The sequence below is a fragment of the Acanthochromis polyacanthus genome, chromosome 17, assembly GCF_021347895.1.
Source record: "Acanthochromis polyacanthus isolate Apoly-LR-REF ecotype Palm Island chromosome 17, KAUST_Apoly_ChrSc, whole genome shotgun sequence".
Classification (NCBI taxonomy): domain Eukaryota; kingdom Metazoa; phylum Chordata; class Actinopteri; family Pomacentridae; genus Acanthochromis; species Acanthochromis polyacanthus.
Genome location: NC_067129.1, coordinates 15,413,866 through 15,435,434, shown reverse-complemented (window position 1 = coordinate 15,435,434; position 21,569 = coordinate 15,413,866). Strand labels below are relative to the sequence as shown.

The following is a 21,569-nucleotide window of genomic DNA, read 5'->3' as shown; positions in this document are numbered from 1 at the left end:
TGACCACTTTTCAGTTTTACAAGGCACGCTATGAAGCTATTTTTCCACACATGTGCGCAACTCCCATAAAATATCAAATTTTTTCGCCAGTCCTGATGTGCATGCAAAGTTTGACGCGTTTTGGGGTATGTTTAGGCCGCCAAAGTGGAATTTGAAAAGACGGGAACAGCGCGAAGAAGAAGAAAAAATAAACTTAATAGGGTCCTTTGGCAATGGCGGTGCCCTGGGACCGTCGGTGCTTGGACCCAAATTATGCTGATCTGGAGGAAGAAAATTAACAGAATCAGTGATATGTGATCCTCATGTAGGTTTATTACACAATATGCAACAAGCTGCACTCAAAGCTTTGATTTTTTTAATTGCTCAAGCCAATTAATAATTCATCATAATTTGATAGTTGACAAATAAAAGATTAATCTTCACAGCTTTACAACGAATACAAAAGGTCACAAGTGCATGTATATTTTGACCTACATTATTTCTGAGCTTTATTTTGAAGAAGTGAAGCCACACGCAGCCGGAAGTGACCCTCTCAGTTGGATGCTAATGCTAATAGACCCGGAACGGTAAAGCAGCACTTCGAAGATGGCCGGGGTGTTTGAGGTGGAGGTTGACGGTGTAGAGCACGACCATGGGCTGGAGCATCACGATGAACCGAACCAGGTGAGAGTAACGGGCTTCACGGAGTTCGTGAGGCAGGCGAAACAGACGGAAGTAGCCGGGGTTCATACTGTGGTGCAAGCAGCTACCTTAGCTGCTACTCTCGGGTTTAGCCTGCCGCAAGCAGCTAGCTGCTGGTTAACTTAGCCGTCTGTCACCAAGCAGCGGCTTCCACATAAAATACTCTGTCCAAGTCAGTGTAAATCCATGTTTGTCGTCAAAGCAGCAGTGAAAGCGAAAACGCCCTGAGAGTCATTTAGCAATGCTAAGCTAGCTACCGTTAGCTGCTTTAATCTGTTCAAAGTAACTCAGATTTATTATATTTTTATTAAATGGTAATAAAAAAATGTTTCCGCTTCTGTATGTTCGCTGCCACTGAAAGAAATATCAGACAACTTGATTTATTCATTCTGCAAAAACAGCTGATGTGGCTGATCGGGTCAAAGGTCTCCTATTGCTGAGGGTTTGTCAGAGGAAACTACCTCCTGTAGGATTTCAATCTTCTGGTCCAACCTGACATAGCTGGTATCAAACTGAATACACCACATGGTTAATTACGAACAGTGATAAAAGCTATTACATTCATATTATTACACATTACAGCCATGTCCAGTTTAATTAGTTATTAAATGTACATTCTTTATTGCAGCCTTTTTTTAAAAAAAAAATGCTAATTGCATTGTTTCGAATTGCGATCAATTAATTGTTGAGCCCTACAGCAGAGGTAGAATATTAAACAGTCAATATACACATTAGATAGTCTGAATAGAAATCTGCAAGAAGGTGACTTAATGCACATAATGGCCTGTTTTATCCTACATCTTTTTGTGTAAAGTTAGAATTTTATTTATTAATCACGTTTAAAGACAACAAGAGTTGAATCTTAATGCTATATAAATAAATACGGCAACCCATAAGACAAACTAACACTTTGTTTTTTTTTAGTAATAACTGGTTGTGAACTCATAGCTGGATAGTTGTTAGTGTAGCCATTGTCTGCATTTGTTCAGCAGGTAAGAGGCTCTCATGACAAGAACATATTGCATAAGCTCTTGCTGTCAGATTTTAATTTCAGTCAAGGTAAACTTCCTGGACAAACCTTTTAACAGTATCATTCTAGTCAGATATAGGTATTTGGGAGTGGCGTTGTGTTCTGCCTAGTGTTGCCACACCTCATATTTATCTTGCTACTCAACCAAACGTAAATATTTAATATTTAAAGTAGTTTGTTCCCCGCTGATGTAATTGCTACGCAGCGTAAGAGCCAACTGTGTGAAAGGGGATGCTTGACTGGATTGGAGAGATAATGTTGTTTTTGGTAATTAGCATGCCTGACTTGCTTAATAGCCGTTTAAAACTCCAATATAGCTTATACTTTAGTGCAGATTATCATAGAATCTGTATCCAGAAGGAAATTACAATTTTGTTTCCGTGTTCAAATAAGATTTGTATCGAGAACTTAGTTTAGCCATGTTACAGATGTCTCATCTTTGGAATTTAAAATTGTGATATTGTCATTATTTTGTTTAACTGTTGATTGGTAATATCTCATAATCATTACTTTTGTCTTTTTCTTCTCTTAGTTCGATGTGTCCAAGCTTTCACCAGAGGAGAAGTGGAGGTTAGTGTCTTTGCCACACTTTAAATGTGTCTTGCAGGTGTTGTTAATCATTCTAGTATGATTTTCATTGCAGCAGCATTTATATATTTTTGGATATTTTCGTTGACATAATTTAAAGTGTTCCCAGTCTAGCATTGGGAGGTATTACTGTCTTAATGCAGCTTTACAGACACACCTATTTTGCTTGGGCATAAATCAGCCAATCATGTGACTCTTATCTCATACTATTAGTTGAGTATGAACTTCTTTTTCCACAGGGTGGAGCATGCAAGAATGCATGCCAAACATAAAGGTCATGAGGCCATGCATGCGGAGATGGTGCTGATCCTCATCGTCACTCTGGTCGTCGCCCAGTTAGTCCTTGTCCAGTGGAAACAGAGGCATCCAAAGTCATACAATGTAAGAACCCACAAAAAAAACAGACTCTGTGTACAAAGTTTGGAAACACCATAATGTGAAGATATGATTCAAATGAAAAGAAGTTGTGTATTTGGGGTATGTGTTTTTGGTGATGGGGAAGGAAGGGGAGAAAAGATTTACTGACAGCTTACATGCAGTTGTTCTTTGTGTTTTCTGTTCATGTGGCAGCAAATGATTATATCTGTGTAGCTTGTTGTACACATAAATTATTTTCTGAAATAAATAATAATTATGCATTTTATTTCCAAGTGCCTTTCTTGACACCCAAGGCCGCTTTACAAGAAAAACAAATACAGCAGAACAGATAAAAAAAACATACATAAAGATTAAAAACATACATAAAGAAAAAGGCAATTAGAGAGAATAAATTGTCTTAAACAGGTGAGTTTAATAAAGAGAAAATCTAGTATTTTCATTATGCTCTCAAATGATCTAAAATATGAAAACATGCTGCAGATGTTTTTGTTTCCAGTGTCTGATGGTGGTAGTTTTATGATCCCTGCCTCTTCTAACATGCACACTCTGCTGTCTTGTAGCTGGTGACTCTGTTCCAGATGTGGGTAGTTCCTCTCTACTTTACTACCAAACTTCACTGGTGGAGGTTCCTGACCACATGGTTTATCTTCTCTGTCATCACAGCGTACATCTCTTTCCGTGCCACTCGCAAGCCGCTGGCCTGCACCACGCCGAGGTAAAGCACTTGTTTACGCTTCAGCGTGTCTTAAAGAGTAAGAGATCGTCCATTCTGTTAATGTGAAATAAACATCCCATTTTTTTGGTTTTGGTAGGTTGGTGTATAAGTGGTTCCTCCTTCTGTACAAGATCAGCTACGCCACAGGAATAGTTGGCTACACCGTCGTCATGTTTACACTTTTTGGTATTAACTTAATATTCAGGTATGTATTGTCAGTGTCCATAAACCTTTTTTTTTCAGCTGTTCAAAAATACCTGTGGGTGTTACCTGTAGGATCACTGAAATTATGCACTTCAAACTTTGCAGTTATATTGACAAGAATAGTGATCCTTTACATCTCAGTGATTGGTTTCACATATCAAATGTGTGAAGCACTTGGCTGCCACTAGATGGTGCTGCTTTGCCTCTTGTTCATTTTCACCCTTTCTGATCATTGCATCCACACCATTCAAACACAGCACATCTGCAAAATTTTCCTTTGCTTTTTAGTTTGTCTTTGTGGTTGGTTTTTCCTAGTTTATGCACTGAAAAGCTAGCCTAGCGGCGCTAGACCCATGTTTCTGAAGGCACAAGGGTCTAGGGCCGCTTGACAGGGAGGGAGGCGGGCTAAAAGGCTGTCTTTCAAATCACTCTGCAGCAATTGGGTAGGTATACAACCAATCAGCGCAACGAATAGGCTGACAGAGTTCCGAGAGCGCCGGCGGATTGTGGCTAAGTCCCGTTAGCTTCCCAACCGGCGGAGCCAACTGGTATATTAAGGATTTGCCATATCCCGTCAGCATAAGTCCAAATACGTCTTTCTTCTCAATGAAACACTTCAGTACCGTCCTTTGTTTATCTTTCAAGTTGAATTTTAGCTTCAAATCTTTAAGGGTTGTGGCCAAAGCCGAGTCGAAAGATAACTGTTTATTGTGCGCCGGTTGTTTCTGTCAGAATCGTCGCGCCTCTGTCGTCACTTAGTTACGCCCGCCTTCTGACTCTACACTTCATGGTGATTGGTCCGGCCAGTTTTAGGAGAATCCAGCCTCAAGCCTTATGGAGGGTAACTAGACCCACCCTGGCAGAGAATTAAATTAGTTGTCGTGGGTTGTCTAGCACGGCTTGGCTACTGAAAAGCCATTTGAAGACTGTAGATCTTGACAGAATCCAGCACACATTATCCAGAACGGACTACAGAGAGCAGGTTTAGTGAACTCATGGTCTGCGGACCATGAGTTGAATGAAAATCTGAGTTTTCAGTTCCAAAAACAGAGATCGCTTTTACTCAAGGTGAGATACTTTGTTAACTCTGTAACCCTAATCTGCTCAATGGCAGGTTTTCCTCAACAAAACTGGTTTCTCTTGGTCTCCTGCCTTCATGAAAGAGCTCTGTAACAGTGTTGTAGTCCATATCAGAGCACATTGGAGTGCATTCACTGGCAGAAGTTTAGTTTGGGAAAAGATTAAAATTTCTGTTGGATAGTAATTTGCCACCAACGGCTGCAAATGTAACAAACATTATTGCTTTTGTCTTTTTTTCAGTCAGTTATGAGGGTAAACTGTTACACATCTTTTTATCTTCAGCTTAGAATCAGATCTGTACACTGTATGCCTTTGTGACTCTGGACAACCAGACAGCGTCATTGATAGAATGTTTTCTTCCATTCACCTACTTTGGAGTAAATCCCGCCCAAGAGATTAGACAGCTCAGAATCTGCTTTCTGTAACATGCCCCAGGTGGTTATATTTGAAGTAAAAATCTGATCATACAACAGATTTTTAGTTTAAAAATACTCCCTTTATTTCTTTCTTGTTGGTTGGAGAAAGATGAGAGACAGCTCTTATCTGCTTCACAGTCTAAAGAAGAACGTGAAATTTGCCAATTTTAGCTGAACTGAAAACAATATCTTAAAAGTCTTTTAGTAATTGTGGGTTAAGTGTTATGTATACACTTTTTTGTGCCTGCTGTCTTCACCTTGTCTTGCTTGCAAAAGAAAGCTCCCTTTTTGGAAATGAATTGTAGATAAAAAGAAACATTTGGGTAGTCTGCCAAATGTGTTTGGCTGACATCCCAATGCAGATGTAGTGTGTCTGTGGGAAGATGAACATCATCTTATGTCTGCAGTCTTAATGGAGAAAACAATTCCACCCACTAAATCTTCTGAATAAGCACAGGGCTGGTTTGTACAGGTCATGCTCTTCCTGAGCAGCTAGTTAATTATTTGATACATGACTGCTTGAGTTTAGCGAGGCTCCACCATGATGGATTCTAAATGGTTAAAACATGAGCACCTCCCCAGACCTCATTTGCTACACTTCAAATACATTTCTATTTTGACAGTTTTCAACTGAATATATTGAAATTTTCACATGTTTTGTTTTTCACAGTTACAAACTCAAAACAAAACCTTTTGATCATTATCAGCTATGTTAGTTTGCTGTGGGATCGTCTGCTCCACCTAAAGAATACATGTTTTTTTTTCTTTTCCTTTTTTAAGCAGGCTAACAGGAAGATGCGTTAAAACTTTCCGACTGTTCTTCCTAAATTCAATTTTGCACTTCCCATCTAGAATATGAAATGTCGTTTCCCGTATTTGCTGATAATAAGGCAAGAATGTATTTTAAACTTTTGTAGACATGGTAAAATCCTGTTTTTTTTCTCCTTTTTTGGTTTTGTTAGCTTTTTTTCAGTATTTCAGGAAAGTTTGGAGTGAAAATGCTTTTAGCTTGGCATTATCCAGGAAGTGTTACAAGCAAATTGTATTTTTTTTTCTATCAAATGTAATCTTTGCTTTTCTTGCTTCTTCAGGTATTTATATATTTGGATGGGATTGCATATTAATGAACATAAAGTCTCATAATAGTCCTCACAAGGTTGCCGTAAACACGCCGGATTTAGCACAAGGCTTATTTCCATCTGTAGTCTCACACATAAAAGAAAAAAATACAGTGTTTCAGATGTATAAAAAAACAATATAGCAAAACAACAAAAAATATTATTGATTGGGTTAAACCTACCCTAAAGTGCTACTAGTTTAGAAAAGTGCTTTCTGCGCATAGCCTGTCATAAAGCGCATGTATTAAAAGAGCCTGATTTTAAAGTGCCTGAATTCCTCAATGTTCACACTTTTGATTGTCAATCAGCCGTGTCATTATACTGTCTCTTCAAACTGATAAAAGTGGAGCTTTCTCTGATAGCTATGGGTAAAGTATTCCAGTTTGTGCAACCTGTAATACCGTAGATAAATCATTCCGTGCAAAGCTGCTGCAGCAACATTATTCAGAGCCATTAATTTGAATCTGTGGCTTTATTTTCTTTGCCAGGATAAAGCCAGAGGATGCAATGGATTTTGGAGTTTCACTGCTGTTCTATGGGCTGTACTACGGAGTCCTCGGAAGGGATTTTGCAGAGATGTGTGCAGACTTCATGGCCTCAACTGTCGGAGTAGGTGGACAAACTGCACACTGTATATTTGTGTTCACTTATTAGACATAATGACTGTAAGCTAAAATGTAACTTTGACTGTTTGTTATTTCAGTATTACAATGCATCTGGCATGCCAACCAAGCACCTCTCTGACAATATCTGTGCCGTGTGCGGTCAGCCCATCCTCGTAGATGTCAGCGAGGAAGGGATTATTGAGAACACGTACAGATTATCCTGCAACCATGTGTATCCTTCTGTCGCTCATATTCTGCTGCTCTTATCAGTGAAAGAGAAGTTCATGTCCATGGTGAAGCGTTTCTGCAAAAGGTGTAGTCATGGGTTTGTACTGGAGATACAGTGTGCAGTAACATAGCAACCCAAAGAGGAATTGACAGTTACCCTGACCTTTATGCCAGATTGAGGATGTCTGTTCATGTGAATTTCCGTTATTTCCCTCCAGAATGTTCTGGCGTGTGTATACACTGTCAATAGCACGCATCCTTATTTAGTTTCACTGTAATGGTTTGTTAGATTTATATTTTAGTCATTTACAACTTCCTGATAATCTTGCTCAAGCTATTGATACACAGTTTGCTGTTTGTTGGCAAATATTCAAAAAATAAGCTGCACTACTTTGCCGTTTTGCAGGCTTTACTTCTTTATATAGCGGACAGCTTCTTTGCACAATTTAAATTTTATATATTTCATTTGATTCTTTATAGCAGCTCAACTTCCCTCCTAAAATGACTAAACTTGAAGTAAGTCTGCACATAAAAAAAGACTGTAGTAAACTACACAACAAACATTGATAAATATATTGATTATGTGTGTGTGTGTGTGTGTATATATATATATATATATATATATATATATATATATATATGTATATGTATGTGTGTGTATTAAACCTTGAAATATGGATATTGGCATCAGTCCAAAAAACTATATGTTACATAAGTGTGCAAATATGCATTTAGCCATGCAATGGAAGTTCCTCATCTACCAGTGCAGTGTCGTTGGTATGTTAACCCATTTAGATAATATTTTGTCTTTTTGCATGTAAATTGATATTTTGTCTTTTTGCATTTGCTGAAATGATGCTGTTAAAGCAGATATGGTAGGCTGAAGGGGTGCAAACCTTACAGGTTTCTGTATTTGAACAAAAAGCTGCCATTTCCAGAGTATTTAGTGTTTGAACTGGTGCTGCACCGAACCTTAACTACACGTCCAGTTTCCACGAGTTCTGTATAAGAGGATGGTGTATCGTCGGAAAGAAGCAGATGTGCCCGTACTGCAAAGAGAAGGTGGATCTGAAGAGGATGTTCAGCAACCCGTATCCTTTACCATGTTGTCAAAGATCACATAGAATATTATACTATGCATTGAAATAAGGTTTCCACTGGAGAATTAAGTGTTACTTATATTCTAAAGCCAAACAGAGGCTTTTTGTCATCACTTTTATGACTGTGCTGGATTTGGGTGAAGCCATACACGGGCTCGCCTCTTCTCAGTGCTGACATGCATTGATTATAGTCTATCAGAAAACATTCATCTTAAATCACTAGCGTCTTCTTATATCTAAAGCTATTCTGCATGTGTGTGGATCATGAGCTGCCAACAAAGAGGAAGATGCAGTCTTCACTCCCACAATTTATTCCTGCTGTCTGTTCCCACAGCCTGTACTGCACTGCATAAAGTGTATTTCACTGCTAACCTGATTTGGCCTTGAGTGGGTTGCAAAAATGCCTGAATACTACCAGCTGATCTCCCTTGGTAAATTCAAAACAACTTTATGCATCCAGATGTACGTCACGAATGACTCACATTAGTCTCCACTCTGTCATCGTCATTGATGGGTTACATTTTTGCCATGTTATGTTACTGTAGTATGTTCTCAAACTTTCTGTAAACCTTATTTAAATTGTCTGTGACCTGTTCATTGGTGCTGCTGCCTGAGAGATTCTTCATCTCAATGGCATCTCAATTTCCGAGTTAACTAAAGGTTGTATTACAAAAATGCAGTGTTTATGCATAAAAGATAACAAAACCACATGGATGGGAAATGTGTTCATGGATGACACATAATGGTCAACAAACCCAGTCATACGACCTCACACAAAGGGCCGTGTTTCTTGGAACAGCATGGAAGTGTTCACAGTAAAGTGTAGGTGAATTTCTCAGGCAGCTCATTGCAGGCTATTTAAACAGGACATTAAACATTTATAGGTTGTAAGTCAAGTTCCTGTTCCTTTTTGTGGCTGAGAGAGAGACCAACTGAGGTACATATGACAAACGGTCCCAGAAACTGAAAGTGGTTTCTACCACTATTCTAACTATATACTGGCAAACATAGTCGTCTATTTACTGAACATTTCTGATTGATGTTTTTTCCTTAACTTGTTTTGATAGCTGGGAAAGGCCACATGTCATGTACGGACAACTCTTAGACTGGCTTCGGTACTTGGTGGCCTGGCAGCCCGTTATTATTGGATTTGTGCAAGGTATCAACTACGTCCTGGGTCTGGAGTGACCTGCGACTGGCAGAAATGGACACACATGCCATGCTGAGAAGATATGCACTGGCTCAAAGGACTGAGGGCCTAACATTGAACTAAAACACCAATACAAAAGTGTCTATACTTTTTGTATATATTTATAGGCACATATCTGTATTTACGGTTTATTTGAATTCTATTAGTTATCTGAATTTGGATGTCTGTGTCGATTTTCCAGGATTATTTGTTCACACAGCGTTACACTTTTAATGATCGAGTAAATCGGTCTCAAAAATCATTAGAAAAGAGCTTTTTACTAATTTATGTCTTCAGTGTTTATACTTAGTTAAAGGATCATTCTGGAGTTTGTTATGTGTCACTGTATTGGAGGTACAAGGTCACTTCAGATGACCTCATGTCTGCTGGTCATCACCCATGACTAATGGAAACCAGCAGAAGTCATCACTTCCTGTGCCTCTAAAATACATGAACCCTTTATCCATCATATAACTGCTTCATTTTACGTAATCACTCATTTTGCTGTTCGACGGGAGGTAAATATTTGAACTGAAATGATCCAAGTTTCACAATGGCTCACAGTCATGTGTCAGAAGTGGACGCATCGTCATCATGGAGGAGAGAAGTGCGTAGTGTATTTAGGAGGGAATACCTCATGCAGTACGTGCTAAGACGGAACTTTGTGTCTTACAGGGTTTTAAAATATCCTCACTGTCTTCAGAGAAATACTCATCCTTATCCACTGGCATTAAGTGGACCCTTTACCTCTCGTATTATGGCTAAATATCTGTAAGCATGAATTAGAAAGTTGAATAAATGGATATCACAACAAAGCTTGGCCAAATGTAACCAAACTGAAAAATAGTCTAGAAAGTGCTAGAGGTAAGATTTTATGTGTGAATCAGTTGAACTGTTCTGAAATCAGTGACATAAGAACCACTTACTAACTGGGCCCAAACTATTGACTCTTGACCTTAAATTGTTAGGAAAAAAAAGAAAAACATCTCACTATGATCCTTTAACTCTGTGAGCGTGTTGATGGTGCCAGTCTCATTTTATGTCACCTGTCCAATCCAACGTTTCTGCTACTGTATGTGGGTTTTCTGGGATTTAAAAAAAAGTCGCTGGAAGGGGATGGTCGGTGATATTCTGCAGGTACTGGACCCAGTATAAATGCATCAAAAGGCCTGTTTTGAGGGACAATGTCTCGTCCTTGGACCTCTCCACCAGCTCCAACAGTAAAGGGACTGTGCCCAACAAGGCTACCATGATCATTTTGTTCTGTTGTCAATGTCATCGAGATGAGTTAATAAATGTCACATGGTTCAGATAGTGTGTGTCATCCATGCATTCCTGAGAATTGGGTTTTCACGATTTAAAGCCAAACTCACTGGATTGTGTACGAATATCAACACAAATGAAATGAGACATAGCTGTGAATTAGTCAGCACCTATTTATGTAACCACAGTGTGTTGACAACCCACTATGAACATGACTGGCCTGTTTTTCTAAGGAAATCCCCGTGTAGTGAGTGGGCGAAGGGGAAGTGGGTAATGTTTGTGTGTGTATATAATGATCCCAAACGCCGGTCAGCAGCAGGAGTCTCACTGGAGGAGTCGGTATGAAGCTGCTGTCTATCATCAAAGGTAACTGTGCATTTTGTTTCCAGCCCAGTTGTTTTCTTTCTGTCTTGGTGTTTGGTTGTGAACATGTTGTGTCTCCACAGCTTTGGGGTCTGTGTGTCTGCTGTGTGTGGATGGAGCTCCAGGTACGGCACAGCTTTGTTGGACGCTTTAGAATATAACTTCATGTGATTAGATTTTTGTGCTAACCTCAGTTTGTTCTTCAGTTTCTGAGGATGAATCTCCAGAGATCATCGGGCCGAGTCATGTCCAGATCAAAGCTCATCCAGGTAACTCTCCATCACACACATCACTGTTGTCTGATTTTGTATTATAAAGACTTCCTGCACGTATAAAGTTGGGTTCATAGTCTGGGTGTGTTCTGTTTGACAGGTGAGCCACTCCTCCTTCACTGTAGTGCATTTACAAACTGTGAGGATGATGCGAGTCTTATCTACTGGCTCGTCAATGACACTTTCCCTGAGGAATCGCTCAGCAGCGACAGAATAGTGGAATCAAGCGAGTAAGTAAAATTATTAGTTTAAAGTGAAGTTATTTCAGTATTTATCCACAAAAAATGTAAGCTCATCCTTTGCTTCAAACATACAGTACTTCAGCTCTTTTATTAAGTTTTTTTTTTACTGAAGCAGTGTAGAGAGTAATATGATTGAAGGCACAATCTGCAGTTGGAATCTAAGGACTTTTTGTTTTAGATCATCTTTGGAGGAGGGTGCAGTCCTGCAGAGGAGTTTGCTGTTGAAGACTGTCACCTCAGAGGATCTCAAATCCAACTTCACATGCGTTGTGACAAATGCCATGGGAATGGCCCAGAAGTGCATAACATTAACAGCAAAGACTGATGGTTCTTACTGTAACTGACAGAAAACACACAGAATAACGCTGCAGTAAAAAAGTGGATTTCTGTGTGCAGGGTTAAATCTCGCAGAAAATCGCCAAGAGTTAACGTATGTGAAATTGTTGCTTTTGTGTTGTACTGAAATCTGGGCTGCATTTGGTTATGGCAAGTCTTTACCCTTTGATAGATTACCTTTACGTCGGCCAGGAACTGTAAAAATGACTTGTGGAACTAATAATACAAGGAAACCAGTCAACAGGTGGACACTAGGACCCCCTCCTCATCCAAAGAAACATCCAGAGACAACACTTTATGAAACTGAACATACCCTTGTTATACGTACATGCAGTAAACTGTCTACATTACTATGACTCTACAAGGTCCTTTTGAGCAATTCCAGATTGATACTGAATGTTGCACCAGTAATTTGCTAGTTATTTTCTATATTAGTGTATCTTTGTACTGTTTGCTGACAGAAATCTTAACTTTGTATACTTTTGAACAATAGTGAGAATTTACATTATCAATAAAAAAATCTTTCACAAACTCATGTATATGCTGCTGACAAATCATTGTGGCCGTTTCATTTGAGATTTATCATTAATCCTGCATCGTATTTGGTGTTTATTTCAAGCAGGTAAAGCATCAGTATCACTGAACACTTTCATAGTTGCAGTCGATAAAAGTGTCAACTGTAGTGTGTTATTTCTGAGGGTGGTCTAATATGTGTTGTTTGTATGCAAATGTAATTATTCCATTAAAAAAATCAAAGGCTACAAGCTACAGCAACTTCTCTAATGTTCATTTGGTTGAAAAAATAATTTCAAAATGACAGTTATTGACTGTTAAGAACTGCCTCTTATTTGTGTTTGAGCTGCAAAGAATGAGAAACATTAGACAGTGCTATGTTGTCATGTTTATTGGAATTGATATTGTTTTCTGAGACAGATTTATAAGGAATAATTTAAGGTTTTGATACAAAATACAATAGGAACATGTCGGCTTTCGTTTTGATGAGAGATCAACACTTGATGTAAACTCCAGGATTCAGACTCCTCAATGCCATCACTGCATTGTGCAACAAAGCGATAAGGGCAGCAGCAGCCAGCAATTAGGAATAACAAATGAAAAAGTGAAAACATAATTCAGTTTTGACACATTTTAAATTATGCTATGATTCAGTACATTGATATTTTGTTATAGTGTGCTCAGGAAGGCTATCTGAATTCATGTTAAGGCCAAGTCAGTTCAAACACAACAGAAGAATCGCAGACAACAATAAAGTCAAATGAAATATCTTTGCGCATGGATGCATAGAAACAGTGTAAAACTAAACATTACAAATATGTTCCTTTATACCACACAACTATTGTACATTTACAATACACACACTAAACCTCACCATCCCCACATATCTGAAAAGATTCCACGTTTTTGGTACTTAGCATAGCATAACTTTGGAGCTCTATATGCGATTATGTTTGACTCTTAAATGTTCAAACTCCCAACAGTGTTTATATTGATTGGACAGAGATCACGTCCTGTCCTGATGGAGAGACAATGTGCCACGATGCCAAGTCTGAGCTTCAAAAGTCCAGCTCCTTCAGGCACTGCTGCAAGTTGCTAGTCCTGTTAGGGTACTGATTTTCTCTGATCTTCTTCGTGATGAGAGCAGTAGCTTCTTCGACAAAAGTTGGCCACTTCGACGGCGAGGTGTACAAGGATTCAAGAAGGTCCTGATTGGTTTGCGCTGACAATCCAAACAGGAAGCGCAAGACAAAGTCAAATCTGCCATCCTCACACTGCAGGCTTTTGTCCACAGCGCACTTGTACATCTCCATTTCCTTGTGTCCCTTGAACATCCCCTTGAACTTATTTTTCGTTGGCTGCTCAAATATGTTCTTCCCCAGGTTTCTATAGGAGAGAATCGCATAGAGAGCCGTCAGGTACTCCTGCATGGTGGGGTGGATGAAGCTCACATATTCCTCTTGGTGCAAGACGAAAGGTGCCACGAGGTATTGTGTGCACAGGCCGCTGTTAATCACTGCCTCCCTGTCACTGATGTCAAGATCTGTCCACTGATACTTGATGATCTTGAACGAGTTTTTTTCCAGCATGTTGAATGCCAGCTTTCCAAGTTTCATAAGAAAGCTTCTTTCTTCATCTGGGCTTCGATCTGGAGCTCTATGCTTGCGATGCTGACGCATGAGCGTCAGCATCAGCTTCGTGTACATGTAGGTGAGGCTCTTTGGCAGCTCTGCCTGAATCCCTTTCTCCCTAAATATGCGCTCGCACTCATCAGCCACTAGTGAGCAGAACAAGGGCAGGTGGCACATGATGCGGAGGGTTTTGTATGAATTGATGTATGCGATAACTCGAGCTGCCTGATCTGCGTCCTTTAACCTCTTCTTAAAGTACTCATCCTTTTCAGGATCAGAGAAACCACGCATTTCTATGCGTTTATGAGCCGTATCCCAAGGAATGCAGCCCTTCACTTGAGGACGAGAAGTTACGAGGAACAGTGAGCGGTAGAGCAGCCGCCCTCTCATAAGGTTGACCACTATTTTCTGCAGGGAGACGCTGCAGATCTCATCAATAATATAGCTTATGTTGTAAAAGTCAAGCTCGCCATTGTACTCGTCTAGACCATCGAAGATGAACAAAATTTTGCAGTCCTCATTGCTAAAATCCTTACGTCTTAATTTTGCTGTTTCTGGGTAGAACGTTTCTATCATGTCCACTATGGAGACTTCTTTGTCCTCAAACTGCTTGAGGTCTCTGAACGGCAAGGGAAACAAGAAATCCACGTGTTTGTGTGATCGCTCCTCGACCCAATCAAGTATGAACCTTCTGACCGCCATTGACTTCCCTGATCCTGCCACTCCTGTGAAGAATACTAAGTTTCCATATCTGAGATCCTCCGTTTTAGAAGGAAAAATATCCCTAGTAGTAAGCATCTTAGCTGGTTTGTTGTTGGAGTGCAGCTGTTCTATGGTCAGGACCTCATGTTCAGTATTTGGGCCGTTGTTACTGGTTGATGTAATGGTGGGAGTTACAAAGACATCGTCCAAAGGCCTCTTTTCCCCCTCCATGGCCAAATCCTCAGAAACTTCACCATATATCTTTCTCAGACTCTGGCATAATGCATAGCGTACTTCATCTAAAAAAAGAAAAAGGTGCAAATACATCATTCATTACTTCTGCTAAGGTAAAATAAACAGGACATTAAGAGATACGCAAAAGTACTTACTTCTAATGCACAAAGTCTCTAGAAATTCAAGCGTGCTCTTCTGCCCTATCTTTGTCAGGACTGTTCTGGTCAGGTGCAAAGACTCTTGAAGGCTGTAACACTCGAGCAGCCGGTCCACCAGGTCCACCATGTCCAAGCTTTGAGGGGGAGTGTTGAATGACTGTGGGTAATCCTTCCACAGTATCGACTTGAATCTTAGTAACTGGAAATCTGACAGCTGTTCGAGAGTTTTAGAAATAGCCTGTTTCCAAAAGAAGGCTCAAATTCAGTGTGACCAGTCTCATCAACTGTATTAAATTTTGTGTACGTTTTCCATTTCGTGAAATTGATGAAGGCAAAAAGGGAAATATAAACTGACCTTAAAAGTGAATGCCACAGTCACAGAGGGATGTTCATCCTTGTTTACATCTTCTTTGATTTCAGGCTCGTCAGATGGGTCTGAGATATCATCTTTGCTTTTAACCCTGGTGAAGCCACGGTGCAAAGATTTCAGTACAGTTTAGTGCCAATCCATTAAAGTCACATATGCTGACATGCAGAAGTGCTACACAACGTGTTTACGTCTTACTTGATAGTTTTCTTTTCGCAATCGTCGCTGTCAAAGGAGTAGCAGCTTGAGAATGAATCTGTTCTCTCCAGTTCGATCCTAAAACCAGAGTGACAAGGAAGATTAAACGACATTCAGTGCACCATAAGATATCGTCACAGTTTTATGTGGATACAGTCAAACTATATACATAATAGCACAACAGCTGGATTTATTGTGTTGAATGCTTTATTCTACAGACCGATGGAAGCCCCTCTGAATACTCGTTTCTTGTTTGTACCTTGTGGGGGATCTGTCTTCATCTCTCATTTCGTCCGAGTTCTCTTCACTTGTCATTGACTTGTAGCTCTGAGCTGGAGACAAGGCCTGGTCCACATAATGCCTGACAAAGAAGAAGCAGCAGCACAGAGTGACACTTTAATTGCTTAGCTGCCACATAACAAGCAACCACAGGCTTCTATAGTCCATGACAGATACGCAGCTCATTTTAATCTCAGAGCCACCCCTAGAGGTTGGATCATAACAAGTGTTGTCTCGTCCGGGTTCTTAATGGTCCCGCAGCTAAAAAAGGTAAGGTGATTTTTTTATTGCTTAGTAGGTTATTTGATTTTGTTGTTTAGTGGTGGGTAATTGGCATAAGGAGGGTGCTGGACTTGTGTACAAACCTGGGGTTTGTATTTTAAGGGAAGGGATGTTCACCTCAACCAATAACATCTGTTTTTTTGTTGCATCCAGCCAACCCCTAGAGGTTGGATCGTAACACATGTGCTAACACAATTGCACAAGGGTTTTCTAATCATCAGTTAGCCTTTCAACACCATTAGCTAACACAATGTAGCATTAGAACACAGGAGTGATGGTTGCTGGAAATGTTCCTCTGTACCCCTATGGAGATATTCCATTAAAAATCAGCCGTTTCCAACTAGAATAGTCATTTACCACATTAACAATGTCTAGACTGGATTTCTGATTAATTTAATGTTCCCTTCATTGAAAAAAATTGCCTTTCAATAAAAAAATGAGGACATTTCTAAGTGAGCCCAAACCTTTGAACAGTAGTGCATTTGCATATGAATGCTTGGACTTTAGTAATTACACTTAGGAGTTCTTCCAGTCGATTTCAGTCAACAGGTATCCCTATAACTTGCTTTTTATTCTTAAAATCAATTAAATGAAAAGGAAAACCAAGATTATGTGGTACATGGAAAAGGGAGAAGAAGACTTTGAGATGATGCATTACATTAAAACCAGGTGCATCATTTATATACAATAAGTGTAATTTTACGACATGTACACTGTAAATTACAGAAACAGATTATTTGAGGCTGAAGAATTCTAGTTCTTTCAGTCCACTAGGGGTCAGTGTTGAGCTGCCACACCAGCCTTCTTGTTAGATATAAGACATTAAGTGATGCTCAATTATTTGTACTGTGCTATAAGAAAATATTGCAACTCTATGGTCTGTGGGCTACAAAGAGAAACATCTCCCATTACCAGTTGGTGGTATCCATTGGGTCTGGGCCCAGGTCAAGAGAAGGTCTCCTCTCAGGGATGTAGTAGATCTCATCTTCATTTGGCTCAGTCGAATGGGTCATTGCTCTGCCAGACACTGCTTCCCCGATGGAGGAGCTGCCTGCCGGCGTGGCCATCGCCTCGTCTGTGTCGTCCATTATTTTATAGGGAGTGTCAGTCAGGCACTAACATGAAAGCACAAGCGGTGATCACAAGTCAGACTCTGGGATGCCAACCCAGCTGAACCTGCAAAACAACAAACACGGAAAAAAAAAATAGCATATTAGAATCACACATTCCGGTTTCTCCTGTTGGGAGGTTATTCAGTCTGTGTTTGCTAATGATTCTGGCATTACATTACCTTGGTCAAAAGGCAAGGTTAAACGTCTTGAAAAATGAATTAGAAAGGAAACTAGTAGGGCTGGCCCGAATAGTGGTTTCTGGCCTCCGAATAGTCGGGCCCTTTTAAAGACGAATATCCGGACATTCGTTCCGCCCCGTAACGTCCGACGGGGGGGGAGGGGGGGGGGGGGGGTGTAATTCGGATCCGTTCGTGCGGCGGCGGAGACAGCCCGAATAGTCGGATCCGTCTGGTCTCCCGGGTCCACATTTTGCCCTCGTTTAATCTTTAGTTAAACTGAAGCATTCCCAAACACTAGTCTTCAGCATCTTGTCTTGTGTTTATGCAACGAAGTGAAGCGTGACGTCAGAGTCGGCAGCCACCCGGCCATTCAGGTGGTGTTTACAAACACGAATGGAGGAGCCGAAATGAGCCGAAGAACACGGCGGGATGAGCCGAAATGGGCCGAAGGCGCAGGGAAGAGACCAGCTCCGAATATTTTCGTCTGGGGGGAGGAGGGGGTGATCACATCGACATATGTGTATATGTTTATGTGATCACAGGACGAGATGAGCCGATGTGGGCCGAAGGCGGAGGGAAGACAGTAACGCTGCATATTCTTTCCGCCCGGTGACTCCAACGGCAGCGAATATTCAGATACCAAAATTAATATCTGGATAGTGCCATAGTGAACGAATATTCGGGTCCAGCCCTAGAAACTAGTAACAATAAAAGACATTTTAAAAAATATTTTGACATTGGCTATTATGGAGTAAAACTAAGAAATTCAGACCCTGAAGCTAAAAATCTTGGGCTCACATACAAAGTTCAGTTCAATAAATTCCATTCTGTTATCTAAAATTAGAATTGCCTTCAAATGCGTATTACTAAACACAATGTGTCTACATCAGTTTACCATGGGTTTGAAAGCATATAGCTTTAATGAAACAATAAAACAATTCCTTTATTAACTATTATTAGTGTGGTAATGTATTCAGTTTTTGTGCACAATGTGTGACCAATGACACAAATTTTTAGTGTCATTTTGACAAACAGAAGAAAATTTGAACTAATTCTGTAACACACAATAGCTATATTGAGTTTTGCAGATTTACAGTAGTGTCATACAAGATGCACAATGCTGTGCTATTTTTCTAACCTTTCAGGAAAGCATTATCATATATGCACATATTTTCTAATGTATGCTGTTATAAACTTGGTGTATCAACTTTTTGGGGTTGTATTTGTCTTGTATGCAGTTCAAAAGATAATAAATCAATCTGTACAGCCCACAAGTATGATACAAGAAAATACTTATTATTGGAAGCTGGAAACATAAGCCAGATTTTGTTCATATAGAGTATATAACAGAAGTGTGACTACACCCCAGTCCTCTTATGAACAATAAAAACAAAAACTGACAACTGCAAAAAGACAGGCCCCACAATAAAAATTTAATGGAACAACAGTGAATACACCTGCTATGATATGGGGTTGCATGAGTGCAAAGGATGTTAGGGACATGGCATTTATACATGACACCAAAATACTGGCTAACAAGATGACCCCCAGTAACAATGAGACAGAAACTGGTTCACCAGCGGAGCAATGTGTATGTGTAGTCTAATGCAGCGAAGTTCACAGATTTGTTCATAGGAAAGACTAAACAACAGATTCACATAGGTATGGCTCAACACAGGAAAGCAGCTCCTCAGGACAAGACTCAGCAGTTCATCTACAGCTGAAGGAATACGGACACTCTGTTGAGGAAAAAAGTTTCCCCTCAGAAAGTTTCACCATTCTTAAAATCGTGAGTCAGTCCTGACTTGGCAGATTCATATCCTTTGTCGTGTAAATTGTCAGCTCCACCACAATGATTCCTGTCGTTGCTGGTGAACACATCTTGAGTCCTGAATCATTAATGGTTTGTTAGCCATGTGAGCTGAAGTGACTATATGACTCCTCATCAGATAGCTAGAACCAAAGAAGAATCTTGGATGAGGAGTTAAACCTACAAAAGAAGTCCAGTTGATTTCTGCTGAAGATCCCAGGATTACCATGACCTGGATGACTGGGAATCCACACAGACATGACTCCCAGTCTGCAGAAGCTTAATAATGGTTACATTTATATAGCGCTTTTCAAGACACCCAAAGTGCTTTACAATGAATCCATTATTCATTCGCTCACACATTCTCACTCTGGTGGCCTGGGGCAGACTGACGGAAGTGTGGCTGCCAATCCGCGCCTACGGCCCCTCCGACCACCACCAACATTCACACGCATTCATACACCAGTGTGAGAGAACTGGAGGCAAGGTGGGTTAAGTGTCTTGCCCAAGGACACAACAGCACATGACTATCGAACCGCCGACCCTTCGATCATTGGACGAGCCGCTCTACCACCTGAGCCACAGCCGCCTTGACAGACAAGGAATATTCCAGCAAGATAATAATTAAAAGCCAAATTACGCAAGATAATTATGACCTCGCTAAGTATATTGCCTGAGTTCAACATGTCTTCAAAAACTGGTGCAACACTGGTATCCTCGACAGTGAGCAGGATTGAGTTGTCAAAATAGAAGTGGACATAGAAAGTAGGAAAAAACTAAAGGATTTGAATCTCAGCAGTGGCTTTACTTGCACTAAGTTCCTATTGTAACCCCTGTGTTTTTAACAATGTACTAAATTGTTATCTTTTAATTAACAAGACAGCAAATACTCCATTGCTCAACTTAGAAAGTAGTGAAACCACAGTAAGGGGATACAATCTGAAATCATTGGATATTTAAGTGATTTTGCACAAAGAATAATCTATTCACTTCTGTTGTGTGTTACTCTTCCTTATCCCTTTGCCTGGACCCATTAATAGGTCCTGAAATAACTGAGTGGTTACCGGATGAGGCTGCAAACCTGGGCCTACAGGAAGGAAACCACCTCAACTGTTATAAACTAGTAATAAGCTGCAATAATACTCAGGGCGGCTGAAAGCTAATCTCTGAGGTAAAGGGTGGCCTCCATCATCATGTCGCTCATCCTACTTAACTTTTACTCTTCCGCATTGCGTTTTCTTCATGTTAGAGACGAACTGTGTCACTTTTTCTCGCCAACACCAACCTCTTTACATGCTATTACTAAGTAATGTCTATGGATTCATACGAAAACTTTACGATTGAAGGTTAGTTAAATAAGTGGACTTTGATCCTGAAACCTAAGAGCTAACACTGCTAACTGCTAACAGACAGGGTAAAGCGGAGGCGGAAGACACAAACTCTCAATAAGGCAGTTGAATTATATTTATAACTATAAAACTACTTTCACAACACTCAACTATTATTCATACATCTATATATATATACACACCTTTCTAATGGGCGCCACCCGACTTACCTTTGTCACTCGTAGATCCTGGCACTTCCTTTTTCACGTTCTTCTTCGTCGTCTTTGTAATTCTTCTTCTTCGTCTGATGGATTTTTGGCAGACTGGACGCAGCCGAGGAGTGCTGCTGCCCCCCATAGGTCATTTACAAAACTCCATTGACACATTTAAACCCAGACAAACTCGATTCCAGATTTAGTTACTTCTCGATGAATATTGACCTTAGTAAATGATCTGTGACTCCAGTTTCTGACAGTTCTGCTAACATGAGACTTCTTTCCACGTGACAGTTTTATATCAGACAGTTTCTGCCTTTCCACACATGGATTTTCCATCAGGGTTCTTGTCAGCTTTTGCCAGCCAATGATTCAGCCTCAACATGGTTTTGACCACGTCGTCCCTCCTGCTCATTCTTGCATTTGACATGCATTTCAGTGTTGGCTGAGCTAAAAAATTAAAACCTGCCTTTGTTTTCCTTTCTCCCGTAATGCCACAGGAACAGCTTTTTCCCAGCTGACCTCATCTGCATGAATGGAGACCCCCAGGGACACTTCCTGTTCTCCCCACAAACTCCACTGTAGACACTGACTCAATGCATTACATTACCACAGCTTTTAATATCATATTTTTGTCATTCTTTGCATATCATGGGTTTCTTACACTAATGCCAATGTAACTTTGCACATTCACAGGCAAATTATTTGCACATTCCTGCACACTGTAAATATTTATGTTACTTTTAATTACTT

The 21,569-nt window shown here is 40.1% G+C and overlaps 3 protein-coding genes across 3 annotated transcripts; 2 read left to right on the top strand and 1 right to left on the bottom strand.

Annotated features, from left to right (window-relative positions):
- The first annotated feature begins 513 nt into the window (after window positions 1–513).
- rnf121 (ring finger protein 121) lies at window positions 514–10,646 on the top strand. The gene is made up of 9 exons (XM_022188507.2): window positions 514–663; window positions 2,244–2,281; window positions 2,539–2,680; window positions 3,238–3,392; window positions 3,490–3,597; window positions 6,699–6,819; window positions 6,914–7,047; window positions 8,033–8,134; window positions 9,211–10,646. The coding sequence occupies exons 1-9, from the start codon at window positions 586–588 to the stop codon at window positions 9,329–9,331; spliced, it is 999 nt and encodes a 332-aa protein (XP_022044199.1). The 5' UTR covers window positions 514–585; the 3' UTR covers window positions 9,332–10,646.
- A 128-nt stretch (window positions 10,647–10,774) lies between these two features.
- On the top strand, window positions 10,775–12,365 carry LOC110947049 (interleukin-1 receptor type 2-like). The gene is made up of 5 exons (XM_022188517.2): window positions 10,775–10,961; window positions 11,042–11,083; window positions 11,165–11,227; window positions 11,331–11,460; window positions 11,651–12,365. The coding sequence occupies exons 1-5, from the start codon at window positions 10,937–10,939 to the stop codon at window positions 11,814–11,816; spliced, it is 426 nt and encodes a 141-aa protein (XP_022044209.1). The 5' UTR covers window positions 10,775–10,936; the 3' UTR covers window positions 11,817–12,365.
- Window positions 12,366–12,697: 332 nt separating this feature from the next.
- nlrc3l1 (NLR family, CARD domain containing 3-like 1) lies at window positions 12,698–20,918 on the bottom strand. Its single transcript, XM_022188525.2, has 7 exons — window positions 20,832–20,918; window positions 17,085–17,348; window positions 15,871–15,972; window positions 15,612–15,689; window positions 15,402–15,507; window positions 15,044–15,284; window positions 12,698–14,953 (listed from the first exon to the last, which is right to left on the bottom strand). Exons 2-7 carry the CDS (start codon window positions 17,258–17,260, stop codon window positions 13,380–13,382), a joined length of 2,277 nt encoding a protein of 758 aa, XP_022044217.1. The 5' UTR covers window positions 17,261–17,348; window positions 20,832–20,918; the 3' UTR covers window positions 12,698–13,379.
- Window positions 20,919–21,569: the final 651 nt, after the last annotated feature.

Excerpts from the sequence above, each read along its gene's own strand:
- rnf121 (XM_022188507.2), top strand. The coding sequence starts at position 586 with ATGGCCGGGGTGTTTGAGGTGGAGGTTGACGGTGTAGAGCACGACCAT. Across the intron at positions 664-2,243 it reads ATCACGATGAACCGAACCAG|TTCGATGTGTCCAAGCTTTC; the intron begins GTGAGAGTAACG and ends TTCTTCTCTTAG. Across the intron at positions 8,135-9,210 it reads AAGAGGATGTTCAGCAACCC|CTGGGAAAGGCCACATGTCA; the intron begins GTATCCTTTACC and ends TTGTTTTGATAG.
- LOC110947049 (XM_022188517.2), top strand. The coding sequence starts at position 10,937 with ATGAAGCTGCTGTCTATCATCAAAG. Across the intron at positions 11,084-11,164 it reads GTGTGTGGATGGAGCTCCAG|TTTCTGAGGATGAATCTCCA; the intron begins GTACGGCACAGC and ends TTTGTTCTTCAG. Across the intron at positions 11,461-11,650 it reads AGAATAGTGGAATCAAGCGA|ATCATCTTTGGAGGAGGGTG; the intron begins GTAAGTAAAATT and ends TTTTTGTTTTAG.
- nlrc3l1 (XM_022188525.2), bottom strand. The coding sequence starts at position 17,260 with ATGGACGACACAGACGAGGCGATGGCCACGCCGGCAGGCAGCTCCTCC. Across the intron at positions 15,690-15,870 it reads GAAGACAGATCCCCCACAAG|GATCGAACTGGAGAGAACAG; the intron begins GTACAAACAAGA and ends CTCTGGTTTTAG. Across the intron at positions 15,508-15,611 it reads TGCGAAAAGAAAACTATCAA|GGTTAAAAGCAAAGATGATA; the intron begins GTAAGACGTAAA and ends TGGCTTCACCAG.